We start from the raw sequence: 19,703 nt of genomic DNA on the forward strand, positions 1-19,703 counted from the left end.
CGCCAAGAGGGTGCCAACAGGGATCAGACTGCATTTACACAGTCAAACACTTGGAAATGTACGGAGTACATTCGAAACACTATATTAATGACGTGGAATACAGCTGGAGGCGTATCTTCTGTCGTCAAATTCATATCTCATTTGCCAAGTAGAATAATGAGCGATAGCTTTTTGAAGTTAACATATACTGTCGACGATGCCAATGCTGCACTTATTTAGCCCAATTTCGCGTAATCGATCGGCGATGAATCTTCCACGAGAGATCAGCCTAATCTGATCGTCCCAGCCCCTTTTTGTACGGAGTACGGCGTAGGATCTTGCACCACATTTATAAAGCCCTATCCCGTATCCCAGTCACCAAAGCACCTTTCCCCTATGCACCCTCCGCCAAACGAGTCAACGCGTCCCCGTCCACCATCATCTTCAACCACTCATCCATACCCCGCGCACCAATCTTCTCATAGAACTTGATACTAGGCTCATTCCATGTGAGCACGCTCCACTCCAAACGCCGACCCGAAACCTCAAGCACCTGCTTCGCAAGGAATTTGAGCAGCTTCAAGCCGTACCCATTACCGCGCGCGCTGGGCTGCACATACAAATCCTCGAGATAGATACCCGGGGCAGAGCGCCATGTCGAATAATTGTAGAAGTACAGGGCCATGCCGACGGGGACCGGGTTTGGAGTCTCCGAGGTCGGGGGCGGGGTGATGAGAGCCGTGTACACGGAGCCGCGCTTTGGCGGGGTATCGGGGAAGGAGAGGGTTGCTAGCAGGGACTCTTCGGTGGCTTCGACTTCATGTAGAGCTTTTTCGTAGTCGGCTAGCTCGCAGATGAATTGGAGGATAATGGGGACATCTATCTAGTGTGAGTAACGTTCGTGCTGCTGCAGTAGTTCGTTTAGAGGCGCAATTGGGGTCATGCACTTACCCTCGGGCGTCGCGAGACGAATGGTAGGTTGGTCGGCCATGGTTTTGGAGAGAGGATGCAAGTAATCGATAAAAGAATCAAAAGCTTGGAGGCTTTTTCTTATGAGATCTTTTGTACTGCGGCTACTGCCTACTTGCTAGCGCAGGCCTAATTTCGGCTAAGCTTCGTGAATATGTCCACTATGCCGGATTAGGCAATATTGCCGACATTTTCTTGATGTTTAGTGATCGACTTCCATGGTTTACTAAAGTCAAGCTTCAACGAATCAACACCGTTCAATACTCCAATGCTATTCAAGTCATCTGAATTGGTCTGAGGTGAAGAGGTGGTGACAATGGCTGGTGCATTTGACTCCCTGGATTCGACTCCAATCATCGAGACTGGCTATGCATCAAAACGCTAGCCTTGAATCACAAACACCACATATCTCTACAAAACGGTATATTACATAGGAAGGAAGCCTCAGTATGTGGTGAAAAGCTTATGGGTGCCCTAGTTACTTGGACATGATTGCCGACATCCACTTTTGCTCATCGGTTCTGCTTTCGTTAGTCACTGTCGCAGGGCCACGGAGCAGGAAGGAGATTAGAAAACTCACCGGTCGAAATGGAGCAACATGCCAAGGACAGGAATTAGCTGCTTCTGGTTGGCCTTGTCCTTCTGTTCCAAAAACTGGAGAAGAACATTCTTCAAGTACATGTAATCGACAGAGGCATTGCTGGGTGGGCCCACCGGGGTCTCGCTTCTGCCAGGCGATGCCACGGCCCGCCGAGAGCCTGAATCCATGGACGACCGCGAGGATTGTCGACCGCTCGGTGAACCACGCAAACGGACGTCCTCTCCAAGGGTCTTGTGAGATCTCCGGAGTTTCTCCAGCCGGTTGTTTGTCTCTTCAACTGAGCGGCGAAGCTCTGATCTTTCCTTCTCGAGATCACGGACCTGCTTTTCGCTTTCGTCAAGTGCGTCGCGTAGCCCGGCCATAGCCTGTCGAATCTCGGCCACCTCCTGGGATGACTTTTCAGCGACTGACTCGAGCTCATCGCGGCGACGGCGCCAGTCCTTTTGAGACTGTTCAAGCTCCTCCTTGTCCTGTTCTGCGGTGCGCAAAGCGCGCTCTGCTTCACGAACCTTGATCTTGAGTTCTTCCACTTCGCGAGCACGGCGTCGGCCTTGAGTGCTGGCTTCATCTTCGGCACGATCTCGCTCTTCAATGGCAGCCTCCATGCGTTCCTTGAAGTCCCGCACCTTGGACTCCGAACGACCCTCGATATCACTGAGCAGGCGGCGCATGGTCTCGCCTTCGCGTGTTCGCTCGCTCAGCAAACGGTGAGCGTCAGCCATTTCTTCCTCGAGGCTGTCGCATCGCTCACGAGCCTCTTTCATCTGCATTGCAAGTTCCGCGCTCTGGTCGCGCATGCTGTTCATCAGACTCTGAGCGCTGCTGTACTGGGCTGTCTTTAGCTGGACCTCATCTCGGAGGCTTCCAACCTCGCTCGTCAGCCGGGAGATTTCTTCCTCCAACTCCCGGTTCTTGACGCGGAGCCCCTTCAGCGCCTCTTGGGACTTGGATAGGTCGCTAGCGGTCTTGTCCCTGGCATTGACAGCGTCTTGCCTCTTGCTCTCGGCAGAACGCAGGTTAGACTGGGCAACAGCGAGACTCTCCTCGGTCTTCAATCTGCTGTCCGTCTCCTGCCGGATCTTCTTGTTGAGATTGCCCACTTCTGTGTCACGTTCTGAGATCTGGGCCGTGGCTGACTTCAATTCAGCACGTAGATCCTCATGCTTGCCCTCCAGGGCCTTCAACTCGGAGACCTTGCTGGTGAGGGTTTCCTTTAAGGTCTTCAACTCCGAGGACTCAGCCCGCAGGCTGCGCAGCTCCGGCTGAATCTTCTGGAGAGTCTCACGGAGGTCTGTGAGGTCTTTGAAACGAGTGGCAGCCAGCTGCTGGGCAGCGGAAAGATCGGTCTCCAAGGTAACTGAGCGGGTCTTGAGGTTATCAAACTCCTCCTTGAGAGAGATGCGGTCCTTCTCCGAGTCGGCTGAGGTAGAAGCATTGTTGGTGCGAAGATCCACCAGTTCCTTCTCGAGCTTGCTGATAGTTCCTTCAATTGCAGATTTCTCTGCTGTAAGCTCCTTGATCTTCTCCTTGGCTGTTACATGATCTTGTCCCAAGCTGACAAGGTCGTCGCGCAAGGATTCGATCTCCTCCTTCAAATCATCTTCGCCCTTTAGTTTAGAACTGAGACGCTCAATCGCGGCCTCTTTGTCGGACAGTTGATGTGTAAGGGTTTCAATCTTTTGCTTGAGTTCATCCAGTTCCGTGGCTGGAACCAACGTCTCACCGGGCGCCTGCTCGGTAGTAGCTGTATCGACCGGCTTCGGAGTTTCCTCTGCCTTGCCACCCTTCTTCTTTTTCCTGTTCTTCTTTTTTCCTGCACTGCTGCCACCGCCAGTAGCTTGAGCAGATTGTGTCTCCTCTTGGGCGGGAGCAGGAGTAGGAGTGGGATCTTCCTTGGCCGGTGTCAGGCTTTGGATAACCTCGCTGAAATCGGCTTTATCACCGGCGAATATCTTCTCCTTCACAGATATCCAAGCAGTATTTTCCTTCAATTTCTCATCCACAAGGTCGAACATGCCCTGGACTTTAGCTGAGCCTTCAGTTTTCTCCTTGATTTCGGTCCTTAGGTCCGAGACGGTAGATTCAGTGTCTTTAAGTTGAGACCGAAGACTGTCAACTAAGCCTTGAAGCACAGTAAGCTTTTGCTCGTCGGACTTCTTCCCTTCCATGGCCGCTTCCAACTGAGCAGCGACGTCTGAATCAGATCCAGCTTTCTCGGAGTTCTGCTTCTGGAGTTTCTCAATTTCCTCGTTCTTCTCCTTGAGTTGTGATTTAAGTTTCTCGACCTCAGAGGCTGTTGATTCGAGCGAGGAGCCTGCAGTTGCTAGCTTTTCCTTCAGGTCATCGACCTCAGCCTTCCTGGAGGTTTGTAAAGTTTCAATCTCACTATCGAGCTTGTCTTTGGTTTCGCGTAACTCAACAAGCTCGCGGGTGGCTGTCTCCAGGTTCTGCACCATACCTTCGGTCGACTCGCGAGTAACAAGGATATCCCCCTTCAGCTTCTCGACTTCGATTTTGAGGCTATCGACCTCTTCTTGCTTCCCCTTAAGCTCGCTTTCCAAGCGGGGAACTTCCTTGTCAAACGAGAAGAACTCCTCACTCGTCTCTTCCCCAGTTTCGTCTGCTTCCTTCTTTGTTTCGGTCTTTGTCTCCGGTTGGGTGTCCTTCTTGAGGCCCGTCAGCTCATCGAGGGCGTCCTTTGTGGCCTGCTGTGCTTCTTCGAACTTCTTTCTGAAGTCTTCTCTTTCTCCGGTGACACGCTTCAGCTCTTCCATGACCATGTCGCTCTTCAGGGTCGTCTGACTGAGGTATTCCGTGAATGCTTTTGGTTCCGCGATCGAGGTAAGCGGTGTATTCTCGCGCAGGGCAGCTTCAAAGGGCTCAATGGAGAGGACGCGCGAGTGCGCGGAGCGATAAGCCTTGAGTAATTCTACATGCTCAGTCAGTCTCGGGCTCTGCAGTCTGGCTAGACAGTCGCATACCATGATATCTAGATTCCAATTTATCTAGTCGTCGAAGTTTCGCACGAACATCCGGCGGGAGCACAGTCGGGGTCTCCTTAGCTTCCGTTTCCTGTGACGTCGCTTTCTCGGACGTTTCCGCCGTCTGACCTTCCGCCATCTCCGCTGTCTCTCCTTCGCCTACCTCCGAGGATGCTTCGGGTTTGTCTGTGTTAGGAGTTCCGGGTTTGCTAGATTCATCGTCGTCACCGATGGCGAACTCAGCCTCGAACTCCTTAGGGTCGGGTCCTCTCACGGGGATGCCGGTGTTGCGAGAGCGCCGACTAGGGGATTGATTGCGAGCGGTTGGACGGCGATTGGAACCGGAGCGAGATATGTTATCTTGGGCGGACTTTTGGCGGGCTTGTTCCTCTGCAATGCGAGAGTCGATGGCGTCGCGAAGCCGCTGAAAGAAGTGATTAGTATGCCAGGCGCATAGCGAGTAAGCGAAAGACATCAAGGGATAGATACCTGAAACATCGCCGCGGTTCTCAGAACCCAAGCGACAAGAAAATAAAAGAGCGCAAGACCGCTGGCACAAGTGTTTACCAAGAACAGAAAGAAAATGAGCAACTGGCCACGGGGCGGAGTGAGGGGGAGCATTGGTCCCAGGCAGGAGCCAAGGCGGAACTGCCATGTGGAAGGTCGATTTCGGGCGGTATGTGTACCTGAACTTGTTCATTTTCGTACTCAACAATCATGTCGACGGTTAACTGGCTAACTAGTTTGTGCTTATTTTTGTTGTTTTGTTAGGTTTTTTACCTCTTAGAAGGTAGGATGATGGTTTACTGGTACAATTTCCTAGAATGTATGTCCCAACCTTGCGTCTGGTCCCGACTTAGGTTGGAACTATATATAAGTGCCTTAGGTAGACATTCCGACATGCTGGGCAGTGGGCAGTATATACCAGATGGAATAAGCACCTAGGTACCTATCGATTAACAGAAACAAGTGGAAGACAGTCTAGGTGACAGCCCGATAGACATGCAAACCTAGGGTTCATGGATAGGTGGTGATCTTGGAATGGGACAGGATAAGGTTGATATCCAACGGCATTATCTTGTGAATTTATGGAAAGCTCTATTATGCATATGGTTCCACGGGTCTGTAGGTAGGAACTAGTGGCATAGAAGGCATAGGTACAATCTAATAGAGTTCAAACTTCAAGGCACAAGCCGGGCTGCCTCCAGATTTTGGATGTCTTTGACACACGTGCGTGCCTATCCGCGTAGTATGTTCCTTCCTATGCTTCCGGTATGTAGAAGGTTGTAAACAGCCATGACATCACAGGACTTGAGCTATATTACCACAGCCATTAGTTCGTTAGGCTGATATATGTTAACTGCAATAGTATCAATATTGGAATATACGCTCTGTACACAGTAATTCAAAACAATAGCTGGAGAAAGACCACCAACGGTAGTAACATACCGCCCGCGGGCGCCTCGGTCCGCAAGGTAACAAGGTTCTGCACCTCCCCTCCCAGAACCTTGGAAGTTCCTCCGACGACCCTCAACTTCTCCCCCAAGGCTCCTCCCCCTCTCAACTCCCATGAGCGCTCCCGCACAATTCCGAGGGCGTTGATCGGTCAGGCCTAAAGGGCCCCACGGTTGGGTTCATTTCACGAAGACTAAGCCTGAGTTAGTCTTAGTCTCAGCCCTTGGGAACAAAGCGGAGCTCTTCCAATTCTTGTCCCTAACAAGGCCCACGATGGCTGGCCTAGCCCCATCTCTGGCCCTCAGCCTAACGGCTCCAACTTCTTCAACCTCGATCCTTCCAGTCGCTTCTACGATATCTCTCTCCCACCTCTCACCCCCGCCTTTTCCACCAGCTCCTTCAACCATGGCGGGGTGGATCGGATGGGTGTTTACCTTCGTCTTTTCCACCATTCCAAGCGTCCTCTACTGGGTCATTACCTTTACAACCATTACATTGCCCACATGGCTCTTCACGCTCTTCTCTATGAGCTTGACGTTCACCATGAATTTTACCACCTTGTAGGTCTTGGTCTGAGCTGGATGTCGTGAAAACCACGTAGCTGATCAGATAACTTCCTTAGAATGTTGATATTATTGGCCCTGGTATCGACCGTTGGCTGGTTCATCCGCTATCGGTTCCTGAATATGTACAGTCGCCTGCCTCCGGAGCCCCAACGCAAAGAAGCCCAGATCGATCTGTTCCCCGATGTCCAGGAAGGCGATTCAAAGCCAGGACTTGCCAACTATTTGGATGAATTCCTCAGTGCGATTAAAGTCTTCGGATACCTTGAACGGCCCGTTTTCCACGAGCTCACTCGGACGATGCAGACCAGAAAGCTGATTGCGGGAGAAACGCTCATGCTAGAAGAGGAGAAAGGCTTTTGCATGGTTGTGGACGGGTTGGTCCAGATCTTCGTGAAGTCCTCACGGGAAAGGAAATCAAACTCCCAGGAGAGCCTGTATATGGACGATGAGTCCTCAGACGAGGAGGAGCGTCACACCCACCACCGACAAGGCTATCAGCTGCTCACCGAGGTCAAGAATGGTGCTTCCATGTCCTCTCTGTTCTCTATCCTCCAGTTATTCACTGAAGATATCGAGCTGCGGAACTCGCAGAGCCATGGTTCCAGTGTATCCAGCCCCATTGGGGGCCAGAGTCCCGTGCCTGATGCCGTCCCCATCAGCCCCGACACCGGTGTTTTCAACAGCCCCAGGTCCACTATGAGAGATGACAGTGGGTACTTTGCTAATCGTGAACCCGGTGATTCTGAACCGTTACCCCCAGTGCCTCTGTTGCACCTCGGAGAGAGCCACACTATTCCCAGCGCGGACCAAATACCACCATCGGAGAGTAAAGAGAAAGCCCAAGCCCCAAAGGGCCACAAATCCCACACGAAACGTCGCAAGTCGGTACATCCCGATATTGTGGCGCGGGCTACAGTGGACACGACTATTGCTATCATCCCAGCGAGCGCATTCCGCCGCTTGACCAGAACCTACCCACGGGCAACATCACACATTGTTCAGGTCATCCTGACACGTCTCCAGCGGGTTACATTCGCCACAGCGGATTCCTACCTGGGCCTGAGTAAGGAAGTGCTGGGAATAGAGCGTCAAATGTCTAGATATACCTCTTGGGACCTCCCAAACAATCTTCGAGGAGGCGCTTTAGACCGCTTGAAAGATAAATTCATGCGGGAGCGAGATCGATTGGGCCCGGAGGAAACCGGGAAAGGCATCGCGCTTCACAATCCTTCTGCTGGCCGTAGGCGGCGCTCGAACAGCACTCTCAGAAAAGAAGCCGTTTTGCAAGCGAAGTTGGCCAATGACCGTTCTCCTCCACAACCAACCCCACTAAGATCACCTTCGACGTCCCATGACAGGGACACGGTGGGTGTAAGCCCTGGTGATCTACTGTCGACCATACAGCTCTCCCGATTCGGACCGCGGTATGAGCATTTGGCAACTAGGATCCAGACGCCGCTTACCGAAAGGGAACAACCTTCATTCTTACCCGCTGCACTGGACCACCGGCCCTCAACCTTCCAGCGCAAGGAGTCACTTGACGAGGACAGTATCTTCCGCGAGTCAATATTAGACTGTATCATGAATGGCATTGGTCTCAATGAAGCCACACGTGATACACCACGCAAGAGTAGCAACTCCGGCGACGCCTCACCAAGACTTCTCTCTTTCGATAATCGCCGTCACAAGGCGGTATTCTCCAATGCCTTCGGCTTCATTGACCCTTATGAGGGATCAGGAGACGGCGAAAGCGAATCGATGATGTCCATGTCGGTGACGAGCGCAGGGGGGACTTCACCTATCACCAACCTACGGGAAGAGCTGCGTCATGACATAGAGGTAGTCTACTTCCCGCAGGGCTCAGTTCTTGTGGAACAAGGTGAGCGCCATCCAGGTCTCTACTACGTAATCGATGGTTTCTTGGATGTGGGCGTTCCTGCGAATGAGCACGACGAGACCCTCATCGGATCATCCCATGGATCTGCCACGCAGGCGCAAGAAGAGTTGTTCCCCAAGCTGAGACGCACCGCCACATCATCATCGCGCGTTGCTGGTACACCAGGCGGCAGCGACGGTCGACGGAAGACCCAATCCCGTAGATCGCTCTATCTCATCAAGCCTGGTGGCATCCAGGGCTACGTAGGTGCGCTTGCATCGTACCCCTCATACACCGATGTTGTGGCCAAGACGGACGTTTACGTCGGCTTCCTTCCTCGTGCTTCACTCGAGAGAATTGCAGACAGACACCCGGCTGCTCTATTGACACTGGCAAAGCGGTTGACTAGGCTTCTGCCACGGCTGTTGCTCCACATCGATTTCGCACTCGAGTGGGTACAGGTCAGCGCAGGACAAGTGATATATCACCAAGGAGATGAGAGCGATGCCATCTACATTGTTCTGAATGGCCGTCTGAGGTCTGTCCTTGAGGGATCAAACGGCAAGGTGACTGTCATTGGGGAGCACGGCCAGGGCGAGAGTGTTGGCGAACTCGAGGTCATGACCGAATCCACAAGACCATGTACCTTGCATGCTATTCGAGAGACGGAGTTAGCAAAATTCCCTCGGTCTCTTTTCAACAGCCTCGCACAAGAGCATCCTGGAATTACCATTCAGGTTTCCAAGCTCATTGCCCAGCGAATGCGTGATTTGGTCGAGCACCCGCTGTCGGAAAAGGGCATCGAACAAGGACATGCTGCTGGTGTCCAGACTGCAACCTCAACTCTCAACCTTCGCACCGTGGCAATTCTTCCAGTCATGGCTGGCGTCCCGGTCGTGGAGTTCGGGAACAGACTTATGCAGGCGTTGCACCAAACTGGTGTGACGAGAGGTGTGACATCGCTCAACCAAGCGGCGATTTTGAACCACCTAGGTCGCCATGCTTTCAGTAAGATGGGCAAACTTAAGCTCTCCCAGTATCTGGCCGATCTTGAGGAAAAGTATAGCATGGTGCTGTATATCGCTGATACAAGCGTGAACGCACCATGGACCCAGACCTGCATTGCCCAAGCTGACTCTATCCTGTTGGTTGGTCTTGCGGAGTCTTCACCCAGAGTCGGGGAGTACGAACGATTCCTACTGGGCATGAAGACTACAGCCCGCAAAGAACTCGTTCTTTTGCACGCGGAACGGTACTGTCCACCTGGCCTCACTCGGGAATGGCTCAAGAACCGGATGTGGATCAACGGGGGCCACCACCACATCCAAATGGCTTTCCGGTCCGACGACTCACCTTCGCACCCACCAAGTAAGAAGTTCGGTACTGTGCTCAAACAACGTGTGCAAATCCTCCAAGCCGAGATCCAGAAGTATACGTCTCGGCGTGCACAGCAAACCCCACTCTATTCCCCGCAAACACCATTCAAGGGAGACTTCCATCGCCTGGCTCGGCGGTTGTGCGGCAAGTCAGTGGGTCTGGTACTGGGCGGAGGCGGGGCTCGTGGCATTGCGCACGTCGGTGTCATCAAAGCGCTCGAAGAGGCCGGAATCCCAGTCGACATCATCGGTGGCACCTCGATCGGCTCGTTCATTGGAGCTCTGTACGCGCGTGACGCTGATGTTGTCCCCATGTACGGCCGAGCCAAGAAGTTCGCCGGGCGCATGGGCAGCATGTGGCGGTTTGCTTTGGACTTGACCTATCCCACTGTCTCCTACACCACGGGCCATGAGTTCAACCGCGGGATCTTCAAGACATTCGGAGACAGCCAGATCGAAGATTTCTGGCTGGAATTCTACTGCAACACAACCAACATCAGCCGATCCCGCATTGAGTATCACTCGTCTGGCTACGTCTGGCGGTACGTCCGCGCCTCGATGACGCTGGCTGGCCTGATCCCTCCTATCTGCGACGAAGGCAGCATGCTCCTGGACGGTGGCTACATTGACAATCTCACTGTGGCGCACATGAGAAGTCTCGGAGCGGATATCATCTTTGCTGTGGACGTTGGGTCTATCGACGACACAACGCCCCAGGGATTCGGAGACTCGCTGTCGGGATTCTGGTCGGTGTTCAATCGATGGAACCCCTTCTCCTCGCTGCCAAATCCACCTACACTCTCTGAAATTCAAGCACGACTGGCCTATGTCTCATCGATCGACAATCTTGAGCGCGCAAAGAACCTGCCCGGCTGTTTGTATATGCGCCCTCCCATCGATCCATACGGGACCCTCGAGTTTGGCAAGTTCGACGAGATTTACCAAGTTGGTTACAAATATGGGAAAGAGTTCCTGGAGCGTTTGAAGAATGAGGGCTCGCTGCCTATTCCGGAGGAAAACGAGGAAAAGCGCAAGCTGCAGCGGACAATGGCTCCCCGCCGCGCGAGTATTTAACGGTCCAACGTTTGGGAATGCGGCAGTTGAAGCTGCTTGCGATTCACTTTGTCCTACTATCTTTGCGCGATACCGATCGAGCTTTTAGCGATCTGTACTCACATCGACTGTATTCTATGCATGTACACGAAATAGAAATAGAACCCAGCCTCACTGGGAGTGACTGTGTATGTTTCATTGGACCCAGACGGTATAATAAATAGGATGGAAGGTATCTGTTCATGCACATTTACAGCATGTGGTCATAAGTCTATTAAAATGATAGATGATAGCTAGTAAAAGTTATTGAAAAGAAAGAATCTGCTCAACATGGGCCGGATATTCCCACAGTAGCCAGACATCCCAACCTCAATCTCAATCACCAATCCATATGTGCAATCCAAAACCCCCTATAAAAACCCAACCTCAAATCACAATAGAAGAAATAAACGGACGACCCACGGGGTAGAAGACACAAGCCTAGATTACAGGCATAGTCATGAACAACATAGTGGACTTCATACGTCCACACCCAACATCACACCACCAAGATTCACTCAAACAGTGCCGGCAGGGGCAGCAGTAGGCGCATCCAGCGGAACACGGCTTCCAGTCTCGACCTTGTGCTCCTCAGAAACAGGATGCTGGACAGTGTTGTTCTCCCTGCGATAGGCCCAGAGGGCAGCGACTTCCAGGAACATGCCAATGAAAGTGAAGATGCTGGAGTAGGAGGCAGATTAGCATTGGTACAAACTATTGATTACAATATCCGTGATAATGAGGGCAAACATACAAAGCGAGGAAGATGAAGGATTCATTGGCCCTCTTATAGCGGCAGTGGACACCGACAGGTTGGGAGATGTAGCAGCGGTTTGTGCTGTAGTCTTGGGCGGCGAAGATGAAGGCTGTGAGCCAGCTGGAATTGATGTTAGGATTACTCTTCTTTCGATGGAGGTTGGTAATGGTTAGGGTTAGACATACAGGTATGAGAAGATGACATCGATTGCCAGGACGAATCTGCTCAATGCCGTTGGCAGGAATGGTGATATAAAGGCTGGCAGGAAGAAGAGGACTGAGAGGACGGCCTGGGAGTTGTGTTAGATACTGAAGCTCTGTGATGGTTGCATTTATAGTCCATGACAGGAAGTGAAGAACATACGATGACTTCCTGGAAGATTATGTGCTGGCCACGGGGACCACGGTGAATAAAGAAAGAGGTCAGGCCCATAACGATCACGGCACTCATCCATTGCAGGGTACGAGTGGCCAGCTGCAGAGGGCGAGCGATGGTTGTTGAGAAGATCATTTTGATAGTGAAGAGGACGAAGTATACCCGAAGCTGGGGAGGTTGGATATGATAACCGTGGAAAGGAGGCGAAAGTGAAGTATTACGGGGCTATGAGATAATTGAGATCGAGAGGATAGAAAGAGAAGTATAAGCGAGTGAAATGAAGGAATGCAATTCCACAGAGGAGTAGAAGACAAGCCTTTATATCTCGGGGGATACCCCAACATATCCAACTAACATGCTAAAGCAACAACAAGTACAAACAAGACTAGCGTGATGTACAAGGTTCATCAAGACCAGGCAAGGATGAGTTCCCCAGATGCGTCATGATGGCCTCTGCATGAAGTCAGAGTCTTTTCTGGGCCAGATCCCAACTTGGTGTCAAAGACAACGATTGGCTTTTCACTCTCTCTACTTTCTACACTTCTGGTTTGTGTAGCTATTCAAGTTCTACCACTTCAATTCCCTAGACTATACAACATCACGAACACCCCGTGGGCAGCTTACTCGGGAAGATCAGCAATGTCATGTTTTTGACACGCAAGGAGATCAATTCACTCATAAACCGAATGTCAAAACAAACAACAAACTTACCCGGCAGCTGTCGCGAAGATCATCTAACGTCTTGAGCATCTCATGAGGTTGCCTTCAAGGGATACAGAGTATACAGAGTAATAGGTAGATCACACCACTGATGCATAACCACCGAAATGCATAACAGACTATCTTGTATACAATCTGCATCACCCAATAGCGGGGGTTCTCCCTGCCTGTGATCGACGGTGATCTTCAGCCTTATCCTTCCTCCCCTTAGCTAGGGTTACTTCAATATCCCTTTGCTGGAAGCGCCGACTTGAACCGCGCTTTCAAGATACTATTCATCTTGGAGTGGATTGCCATTCAGAGCCATTACCTGAAGTCATCGTGTAACGAGTGTAGACCTTCCGTGCAACGTGGTGAACCTCGACTGACGTTGTGGATAGACCGGTCTGCAACGGTGTTCCGACTTAGCCGAAAACAAAAGGACCCGCGGAGTTGACTGTTGCTCTGTGTAATTTGAAGATCCCAGGATGGTAATGAGATTCCATCTGGACTGGGGTTTGGCTTCTGTTCCAAGGTTGTTGACCAGTTGATAACGGGATTTCTCACCAGGGCCTGAAGGTGTACAATTGTCTCGGTCCCCAACTTTGAAACATTTATCCCCATACTCGAAGTAAGGAGTGTGTCTTACTCTGGGGAAAATAATTCAATCCCTTACTAGACAGGACGGGACGCAAAGAGACTCAATAGCTTAGCTGTGCAGAGATAGCCCTACCAACAGCCCTGATCGTCCTGCTTCCAAGGTTGACTGCTTTTGTCACTGATCGGATAACGCCTCCAGCTGTTAGCCGAAGGACAAGACAGACTCGTTTGATATGTTGATGTTCATTTCAACTAGATGATACGATAGTAAACATGTCATATTTCGCTTGCGGTCATACATAGATTCTTGCAGTATAAGAGAAACAGCCCAATTCCACGCCAAATAAACTATGGGACTCCAGTGCGCCCAAGCAAGTATCTCCAGATCTTGCCGTTTTTATCACCATGTAGCATTGCCAAGGTCATGCTCCTTCAGATACTCGCTGCCCTTCTCCAAATATTCCTGCCGCGTGACCGAGGATCGGGCAAAGTCACCACCAGAAGCCCACTGTGCCGCGCCCTTCCAGGCATCAAAGACCGGATCCGACGCCTTGCGCACATTCAAGAGAGCATCGATAGGTAGGAACCCGCGGACTTCCTGGCGGAAGCGTTCGTCGAAACCAGTGAATAGAGTATTTCCTCCAGTCAAGAACACATCCTTCAGAAGACGGGCCTGATCTGCCGGGTTGGTATAGCGTTGATTAATGATATCAGCTGCCATCTCGATCAGACCAGCTTGGTCAACCCCGGCAATGGACGGCTTAAACACGACCTCGGGAACACGGATGCGCTCCACGTTCAGATGGAGCTGGTGTGCTTCGCGCTGGCTCTCCGGGTCGAAAGGCCAAGGGCCACGAAGGAAGGCGTGCACCAGACTCTTCTTCCAGTCGGACTGTGCGGCGAGAGTGTGGCTCTCGCTGAATTCGGGATCGTACTCGAGAAGCTCTTTCTCTACAGCATCGAGCATTCCGTTCAGATCCTCCTCCTCTTCGTCGTCACTGGCCTCGCCAACAGCTACGGTGCGGTAGACACCCCAGTCGTCGTCATTAGCACCGAAGTCGTCCTCATCTCCACCACGGCGGCGTTTCTTGGGACCATCGGATGCCAGGTTGGCTAGCGTCTTCATACGCATCTGACTGGCCAGGGATTTACGGTTTCCGAGGTCAGCTGTGAAGCGGTCACGGTCTTTGATCCGTTGGAGGATGGCCTAGAAAACATCAAATGTCAGCAAAAGAGTGTAAGAGGGAGGGTGTAGGCAATAGAAACAACATACCTGGCGGTTGTTACGACGTTTCGAGATCCAAGTTTCGAAATCGTTCTCGCGCGTCTCGCGATCTATCCGCTCTTCTTCCTCAACCCGAGCCTTTTCACGTTCCTTCTCTTCTTTGGCACGAAGTCTGGCGTCCACATTGGACTTCATGAGGCGTTGGTGTCGTTTTTCTTTTAGACCGGCCTCATCCAGCTGGTCATCTGGGATATCAAGCAAGGGGAACGTCATTTCCTCAGGCTGCTCCTCAGTTTCTTCAATACCCAAGTCCTTGTTGCGCGAGCGTTTGATAGACTTCTCTAGCTCCCGAATCAACCTCTCCAGCGCAGCCTCGTCCTTGAGATCCTCAGCTTCTAGAATGCGACGGACTTCCTTCTTGGTCTCGTTGGCCAGAGTTTGTTGTAAATCTTTCCAATACTCTAACTCTTGCTCCTTCTTCACTAGTTTCTCAAGCCGCATTTTTGCGGCCTGTTCTTGTAGGCGACGTCCGCTCTCCTTCTTGCGCTCCGCAATGCGCGCAAGCTCTTCCTCCGTCTTTTCCTGAATGATGTGTTCCGTAAACGGGTATTGAATGACGCGATCGCGGTCCTCCAGGCCGGACCAGTCGAGGAATCCGTTCAACTCACGATCGTAGTCTTGGGAGACGTAACAGTGGTTATGAACCAACTCCTCCATATGTGCATCCGTCAACCGAGTCGGGAATGTTGGATATTTGAGCTTCATAAGCTTCATCAGGTATTCGGCGCTTTGCAGACCACCCCAGTTGAGGCGAGAAGTGTTGGAGAACATAGGTTTCGAGTTCAGGACCGGAATGATATGAGTAGACGTATGCGACGAATCCACAATCAGACCATCTGTCCCACCATTATAGCGATATGAGAAGAGCGAATCGATACCGTAGGCCACCGACGGAGCGGAATAGCATTCAAAGAGGATCTCATTCATCACTGAAGGAAGGTTAGCATCTATCGTCCTGGCACTAGGTCCGCCTGATACTCACTCTTCCTTGAATATGGCATATTAGCGATTGGCTCGGTCATCAAGATCGGGCGCCCGACGCCTCCGTTCGCACCCTCCACGCCGAGCTTGAGAAACAGATAGTCCAAAACGCCTTCCATGACATCCCAGTTACCGACAACACTGGACCCGGGATCGAAGCCATTGCGCAGCTGTCCCCTCGTTGTCGCATCAACGTAGGCGTCGTATCCGATAAATTGGCACTGGCGATTGAGCTTGCGATCACGGTATCGACTCATGACCGGGGGTATGGCGAATCGGGGGTTTTTATCAAAGGACCAACCGGCCTTGACGAGATGGGAACCTGCGCTCAGAGAACATGTATCAGCGAGCTGTACTCTGAATCTATATTAAGCTGCTTACCATTGTCAATGACGATGGCACTTGTGTCGGGATGGGCCTGGCTCTGCTGCCACCCCTCGGGTTGTGGAGGGTGGTAGCCCTTGAAGGGAAAGTCTTGTACAGTATGGAGTTGTGGAGGAGGTTTCTCAGTTCGTTGCTCATTGGCATTGGCTGCAATGCGGCCAGGTAGGAGGGTTTGCACGGAGGTAATCGTCATGGCGGGCTGCGCTCCGGAAAGCAGGAGCTATTAGGTGGAGAGCGGTGTGGATAGCGAGGATGGCTCACTGCATGGCAGGGGCGAAGGACGTTGGGATAGGAGTGTAAAGGGAAGGACCGAAGGAAACCGCAGTGGAGGAAGGACCGCGGTTTGACGAGGCAAACGACACAAACGCGGTTGATGAGGTTTGGCGGAGTCGGACCGCCAAGAATGGAGGCTATCAACTATCACTCTATCGCTGGAACAGACATTTACAATGGACATCACGACGGTGCTATTTGAATGACTATTGTGGTTGAAAAATGGTATCATTGGCCTATTGAACTGCTCGTCCATTCATTGCTCATTATTGGGATGGTTGTCTTTAAGATGGGTCTTGGAGGTTCTCGGTGGCTATAGGGAATGAGCTGTGAATCCCATTGATATATGATAATTGTATCAGACATACCTTCGAGGTGGAACAGAACATTGGATTGGTAGTTCTTAAACATCTGAGCCACAAGCTCAACGTTCATATTCTGGATGTTGACTTCCTAGAGGTGTGTGAATACCATGGCCGTAGGAATGAGCAGGGAAAGAGACATCGCACCTGAAGACCTTTGTTCATGACCATGATCGCCTCATTGAGTTTCTCCTATGCAAAAAGTGAGCAATGTATACTTCCTCTCTAGGCCTATAGCTTCACATACAACATTGGTGATGATGCGGGATAGCAGCACTGACTGCTGATGCTCGTGGGGGCTTTCCTAGAAGCAAGTCAGCATGTCAGCTTCTAGCAAGGTAGCACCGTAGAGACCATGTAGAAGTATACCACATACCATGGCTGAAGATGGAGATATGTTGCTTGGTGACTGACGTGCGAGTGTTTGTTTGCACTTTGGATAGGCTGTGATCACGTGACGCTATACAGACTTCCCGGAGCTTGGGAGAACAATCACGACAACTTCTATTCAGGAATTACGCGTCAGACTCATTCAAGTGCTTCGTATTATATTCACAGATATATCATTCTCGGATTACATTTCCTTGACCATACCCCCTCCACCCACAGCCAAGTTTCGCGACAGTTGCTTCTCCGCCACAACCTCGCAATTGTCCAGATCAAGGGCTAGATCATAACCAATACCATGCCTCCACCAACTCCCGCCAACGATGAAGCTCACCAGCAGCTACTGAACAGCCTGGACATATCACATGTCCCCAAGCCTTTCCGCAACCCACACTGGAAACCCTCCCAGCGCCGCAACAAGAACCTCAAGCAGATCATCTCAGAAGCCTCACGGAAGGAGGCATCGGTCATGGCGACTCAGGCAAACTCCGGCGCAACTACACCAGGTACTAGCGCTGTTACTGATGGCACACGAACTCCCGCGGAAGGGGCTGCACCCAACCTCTCCCAGGCAACCCAGAACCTATCAACCCTCGTCTTGGAGAAGAATGCCCGGGCAACGTTCGCGACCGGACCGGCTGTCACCTACACGAATATCGAATCGGCACCGTCGTTCAACCCCGCCTACAAACATCGCTATTGCGACATCACCGGCCTAGATGGACCATATACCGACCCCAAGACCCGCTTGCGATACCACGACAAGGAAATCTTCAAGGTGATCCGGAGTCTGGCACAAGGTGTGCCGGAGAACTACCTGGAAGCTCGCGGAGCGCACACCATCTTGAAGTAGATGAGTCAATGGCATACTTTACTCAATTCCGAAACGAACTATTATACGAGAATGGGGTATGTCATACAGCAACGATGCGCAAAGAGGGAAACAAGCTAATATGGATTCAACTAGACACATATACGAATCATGTACGACCAACACAGTCAAGCCCTTTCCACCCCACCATGCCCCTTTCGAGACAGGCTCAAGAAAGCGCTCCGGCTTATTCGTGATCAATGAGTCATTCTCCGCCTGGTGTGCATAAGCACTCGACTATTACCGACACCCCATGGAACAGGGAACCAGTTACAGAATCCGAGGAGACTGTCGTCGCGGCGTAACATGTACGTAATGCACATGGGGGGAAATATGAAGAGGAAGCACCAGGACTATCGGCCAAATAGGTGCTGTTCAGTCGAGAGATCTCAATGCCATGGCAGAGTTAGCAAGTCCGAAATGCAATAGCATGACGTAGAACAATTGGTAAGATCACATCATTAATGACCTTGGCAATTGTCCACTCCAGAGCTGAATTGGAACAGAATCTTCGGTAGAGTCGAAGAGGAAAAGGTCGGTGCGTGATATAAAGACTTTGGCATCACCGCCTACCATTCTGGAGTTGGCGTAGTTTATCCGGCAGAATTGTGATTTTACTCCGTAGATCGCCCGCGTCCATGTTTACAGTGTGCCTTGGGGACTTTTCTCATCTGTAAATTCTTGTCAGGCGATACTTTCCGCAATCCCTAATTCATTGTTGCAGAAATAACCTTCATAATTCCTGCCCCGAACAGCCCTATTACCAAGCCCGACCCCTACTTTGCCGCCGCCTTCCTCCAGTGGCTCCTTGCCCTAGCAATCCCACGACCCGTTCCTTCCCAAGAGCAACACAAAAAGTGTCGCATACCGATAACTGCTACCTTGAACACATCTCAAAGCCGAATATTACCAACGCACAATCCGAAATAAACAAATATGCCTAGCATGTGGTTGACAGAGAACCAGAGTCAGTCGCATTCCTCCGGATAGCTACAATGTCGACTGCTACGGCAGTACGCACACAGCAATTGTTATAACAAACGCTAATCTACATTACAGAGATCGGTGTGATTTTCTGCTCAGCTGGTATGTGGTTCCCAGCATCAAACCACCAATTGCTACACCGAGAACTGACCATGTTTGCGGGGTGATTAGGAGGCTTGTTCCTACTTGGAGGAGTGGTGATGTTCTTTGACCGGTCATTGTATGTGGAGCACTCTTATTTCGCATTGTGTTCAGGGAACCAGATACTAACATATGCTCGGCAGACTCGCCATGGGAAACGTACGCTGCTCATACTTGATTACCACCCGTGACTGCAACTAACATTGCGCAGATTCTCTTCCTTATCGGCCTGACCTTGATCATCGGTGTCCAGAAGACTATGGTTTTCTTCACGCGCCCACAAAAGCTCAAGGGCACTGCTGCTTTTGCCGCTGGTATCCTCCTTATCCTCTTCCGCTGGCCCTTGACTGGATTCTTGATCGAACTATACGGCTTGTTTATTTTGTTTGGCGACTTCCTTGTGACAATTGGTTCTTTCGCGGGTAACATCCCCGTGGTAGGGCCTTATATCCAGCGTGGGCTGGAAATCCTCGCTGGCGGGAGGAGCAATGCTGAGCTTCCTGTATGAGTTTACAGGACTCAGGAACCGGCGATGGATGTTCCTGACGATCCTTCGGAAGTATCGTCATCTCTGGGATACGTTGTGTATGCCTGTGGTATGCGCTGCAAACCCCGAGGGTTGGACATGTCCAAGTACGCTGCGCAAGTGACATGATGACCTCGGGACACGATCTCTCTACGGCCTTCGGCTTTATGTAATTAATAATGA

At 51.4% G+C, this 19,703-nt stretch overlaps 7 protein-coding genes across 7 annotated transcripts; 3 read left to right on the forward strand and 4 right to left on the reverse strand.

Annotated features, from left to right (window-relative positions):
- Positions 1–373: 373 nt before the first annotated feature.
- On the reverse strand, positions 374–970 carry N7515_006044 (GNAT family N-acetyltransferase; the record flags this gene model as incomplete). Its single annotated transcript, XM_056666788.1, has 2 exons — positions 374–858; positions 931–970. 2 exons carry the CDS (start codon positions 968–970, stop codon positions 374–376), a joined length of 525 nt encoding a protein of 174 aa, XP_056520384.1.
- A 456-nt stretch (positions 971–1,426) lies between these two features.
- Positions 1,427–5,151, reverse strand: N7515_006045 (putative vesicle-mediated transport protein (Imh1); the record flags this gene model as incomplete). Its single annotated transcript, XM_056666789.1, has 4 exons — positions 1,427–1,469; positions 1,529–4,478; positions 4,531–4,954; positions 5,020–5,151. The coding sequence occupies 4 exons, from the start codon at positions 5,149–5,151 to the stop codon at positions 1,427–1,429; spliced, it is 3,549 nt and encodes a 1,182-aa protein (XP_056520385.1).
- Positions 5,152–6,258: 1,107 nt separating this feature from the next.
- nte1 (lysophospholipase) lies at positions 6,259–10,877 on the forward strand (the record flags this gene model as incomplete). Its single annotated transcript, XM_056666790.1, has 2 exons — positions 6,259–6,545; positions 6,608–10,877. 2 exons carry the CDS (start codon positions 6,259–6,261, stop codon positions 10,875–10,877), a joined length of 4,557 nt encoding a protein of 1,518 aa, XP_056520386.1.
- Positions 10,878–11,413: 536 nt separating this feature from the next.
- Positions 11,414–12,162, reverse strand: N7515_006047 (MARVEL domain-containing protein; the record flags this gene model as incomplete). Its single annotated transcript, XM_056666791.1, has 4 exons — positions 11,414–11,576; positions 11,650–11,772; positions 11,838–11,941; positions 12,016–12,162. 4 exons carry the CDS (start codon positions 12,160–12,162, stop codon positions 11,414–11,416), a joined length of 537 nt encoding a protein of 178 aa, XP_056520387.1.
- Positions 12,163–13,726: 1,564 nt separating this feature from the next.
- N7515_006048 (actin-related protein ARP5) lies at positions 13,727–16,169 on the reverse strand (the record flags this gene model as incomplete). The annotated part of the gene is made up of 4 exons (XM_056666792.1): positions 13,727–14,533; positions 14,600–15,540; positions 15,594–15,914; positions 15,974–16,169. 4 exons carry the CDS (start codon positions 16,167–16,169, stop codon positions 13,727–13,729), a joined length of 2,265 nt encoding a protein of 754 aa, XP_056520388.1.
- Positions 16,170–17,296: 1,127 nt separating this feature from the next.
- On the forward strand, positions 17,297–17,851 carry N7515_006049 (uncharacterized protein; the record flags this gene model as incomplete). Its single annotated transcript, XM_056666793.1, has 1 exon — positions 17,297–17,851. One exon carries the CDS (start codon positions 17,297–17,299, stop codon positions 17,849–17,851), a length of 555 nt encoding a protein of 184 aa, XP_056520389.1.
- A 954-nt stretch (positions 17,852–18,805) lies between these two features.
- Positions 18,806–19,502, forward strand: N7515_006050 (uncharacterized protein; the record flags this gene model as incomplete). The annotated part of the gene is made up of 5 exons (XM_056666794.1): positions 18,806–18,836; positions 18,929–18,955; positions 19,025–19,073; positions 19,138–19,153; positions 19,206–19,502. The coding sequence occupies 5 exons, from the start codon at positions 18,806–18,808 to the stop codon at positions 19,500–19,502; spliced, it is 420 nt and encodes a 139-aa protein (XP_056520390.1).
- Between the last annotated feature and the right edge of the window lie 201 nt (positions 19,503–19,703).

Source organism: Penicillium bovifimosum (assembly GCF_028826915.1).
Source record: "Penicillium bovifimosum strain IBT 22155 chromosome Unknown utg000005l_segment0_segment0, whole genome shotgun sequence".
Lineage (NCBI taxonomy): Eukaryota > Fungi > Ascomycota > Eurotiomycetes > Eurotiales > Aspergillaceae > Penicillium > Penicillium bovifimosum.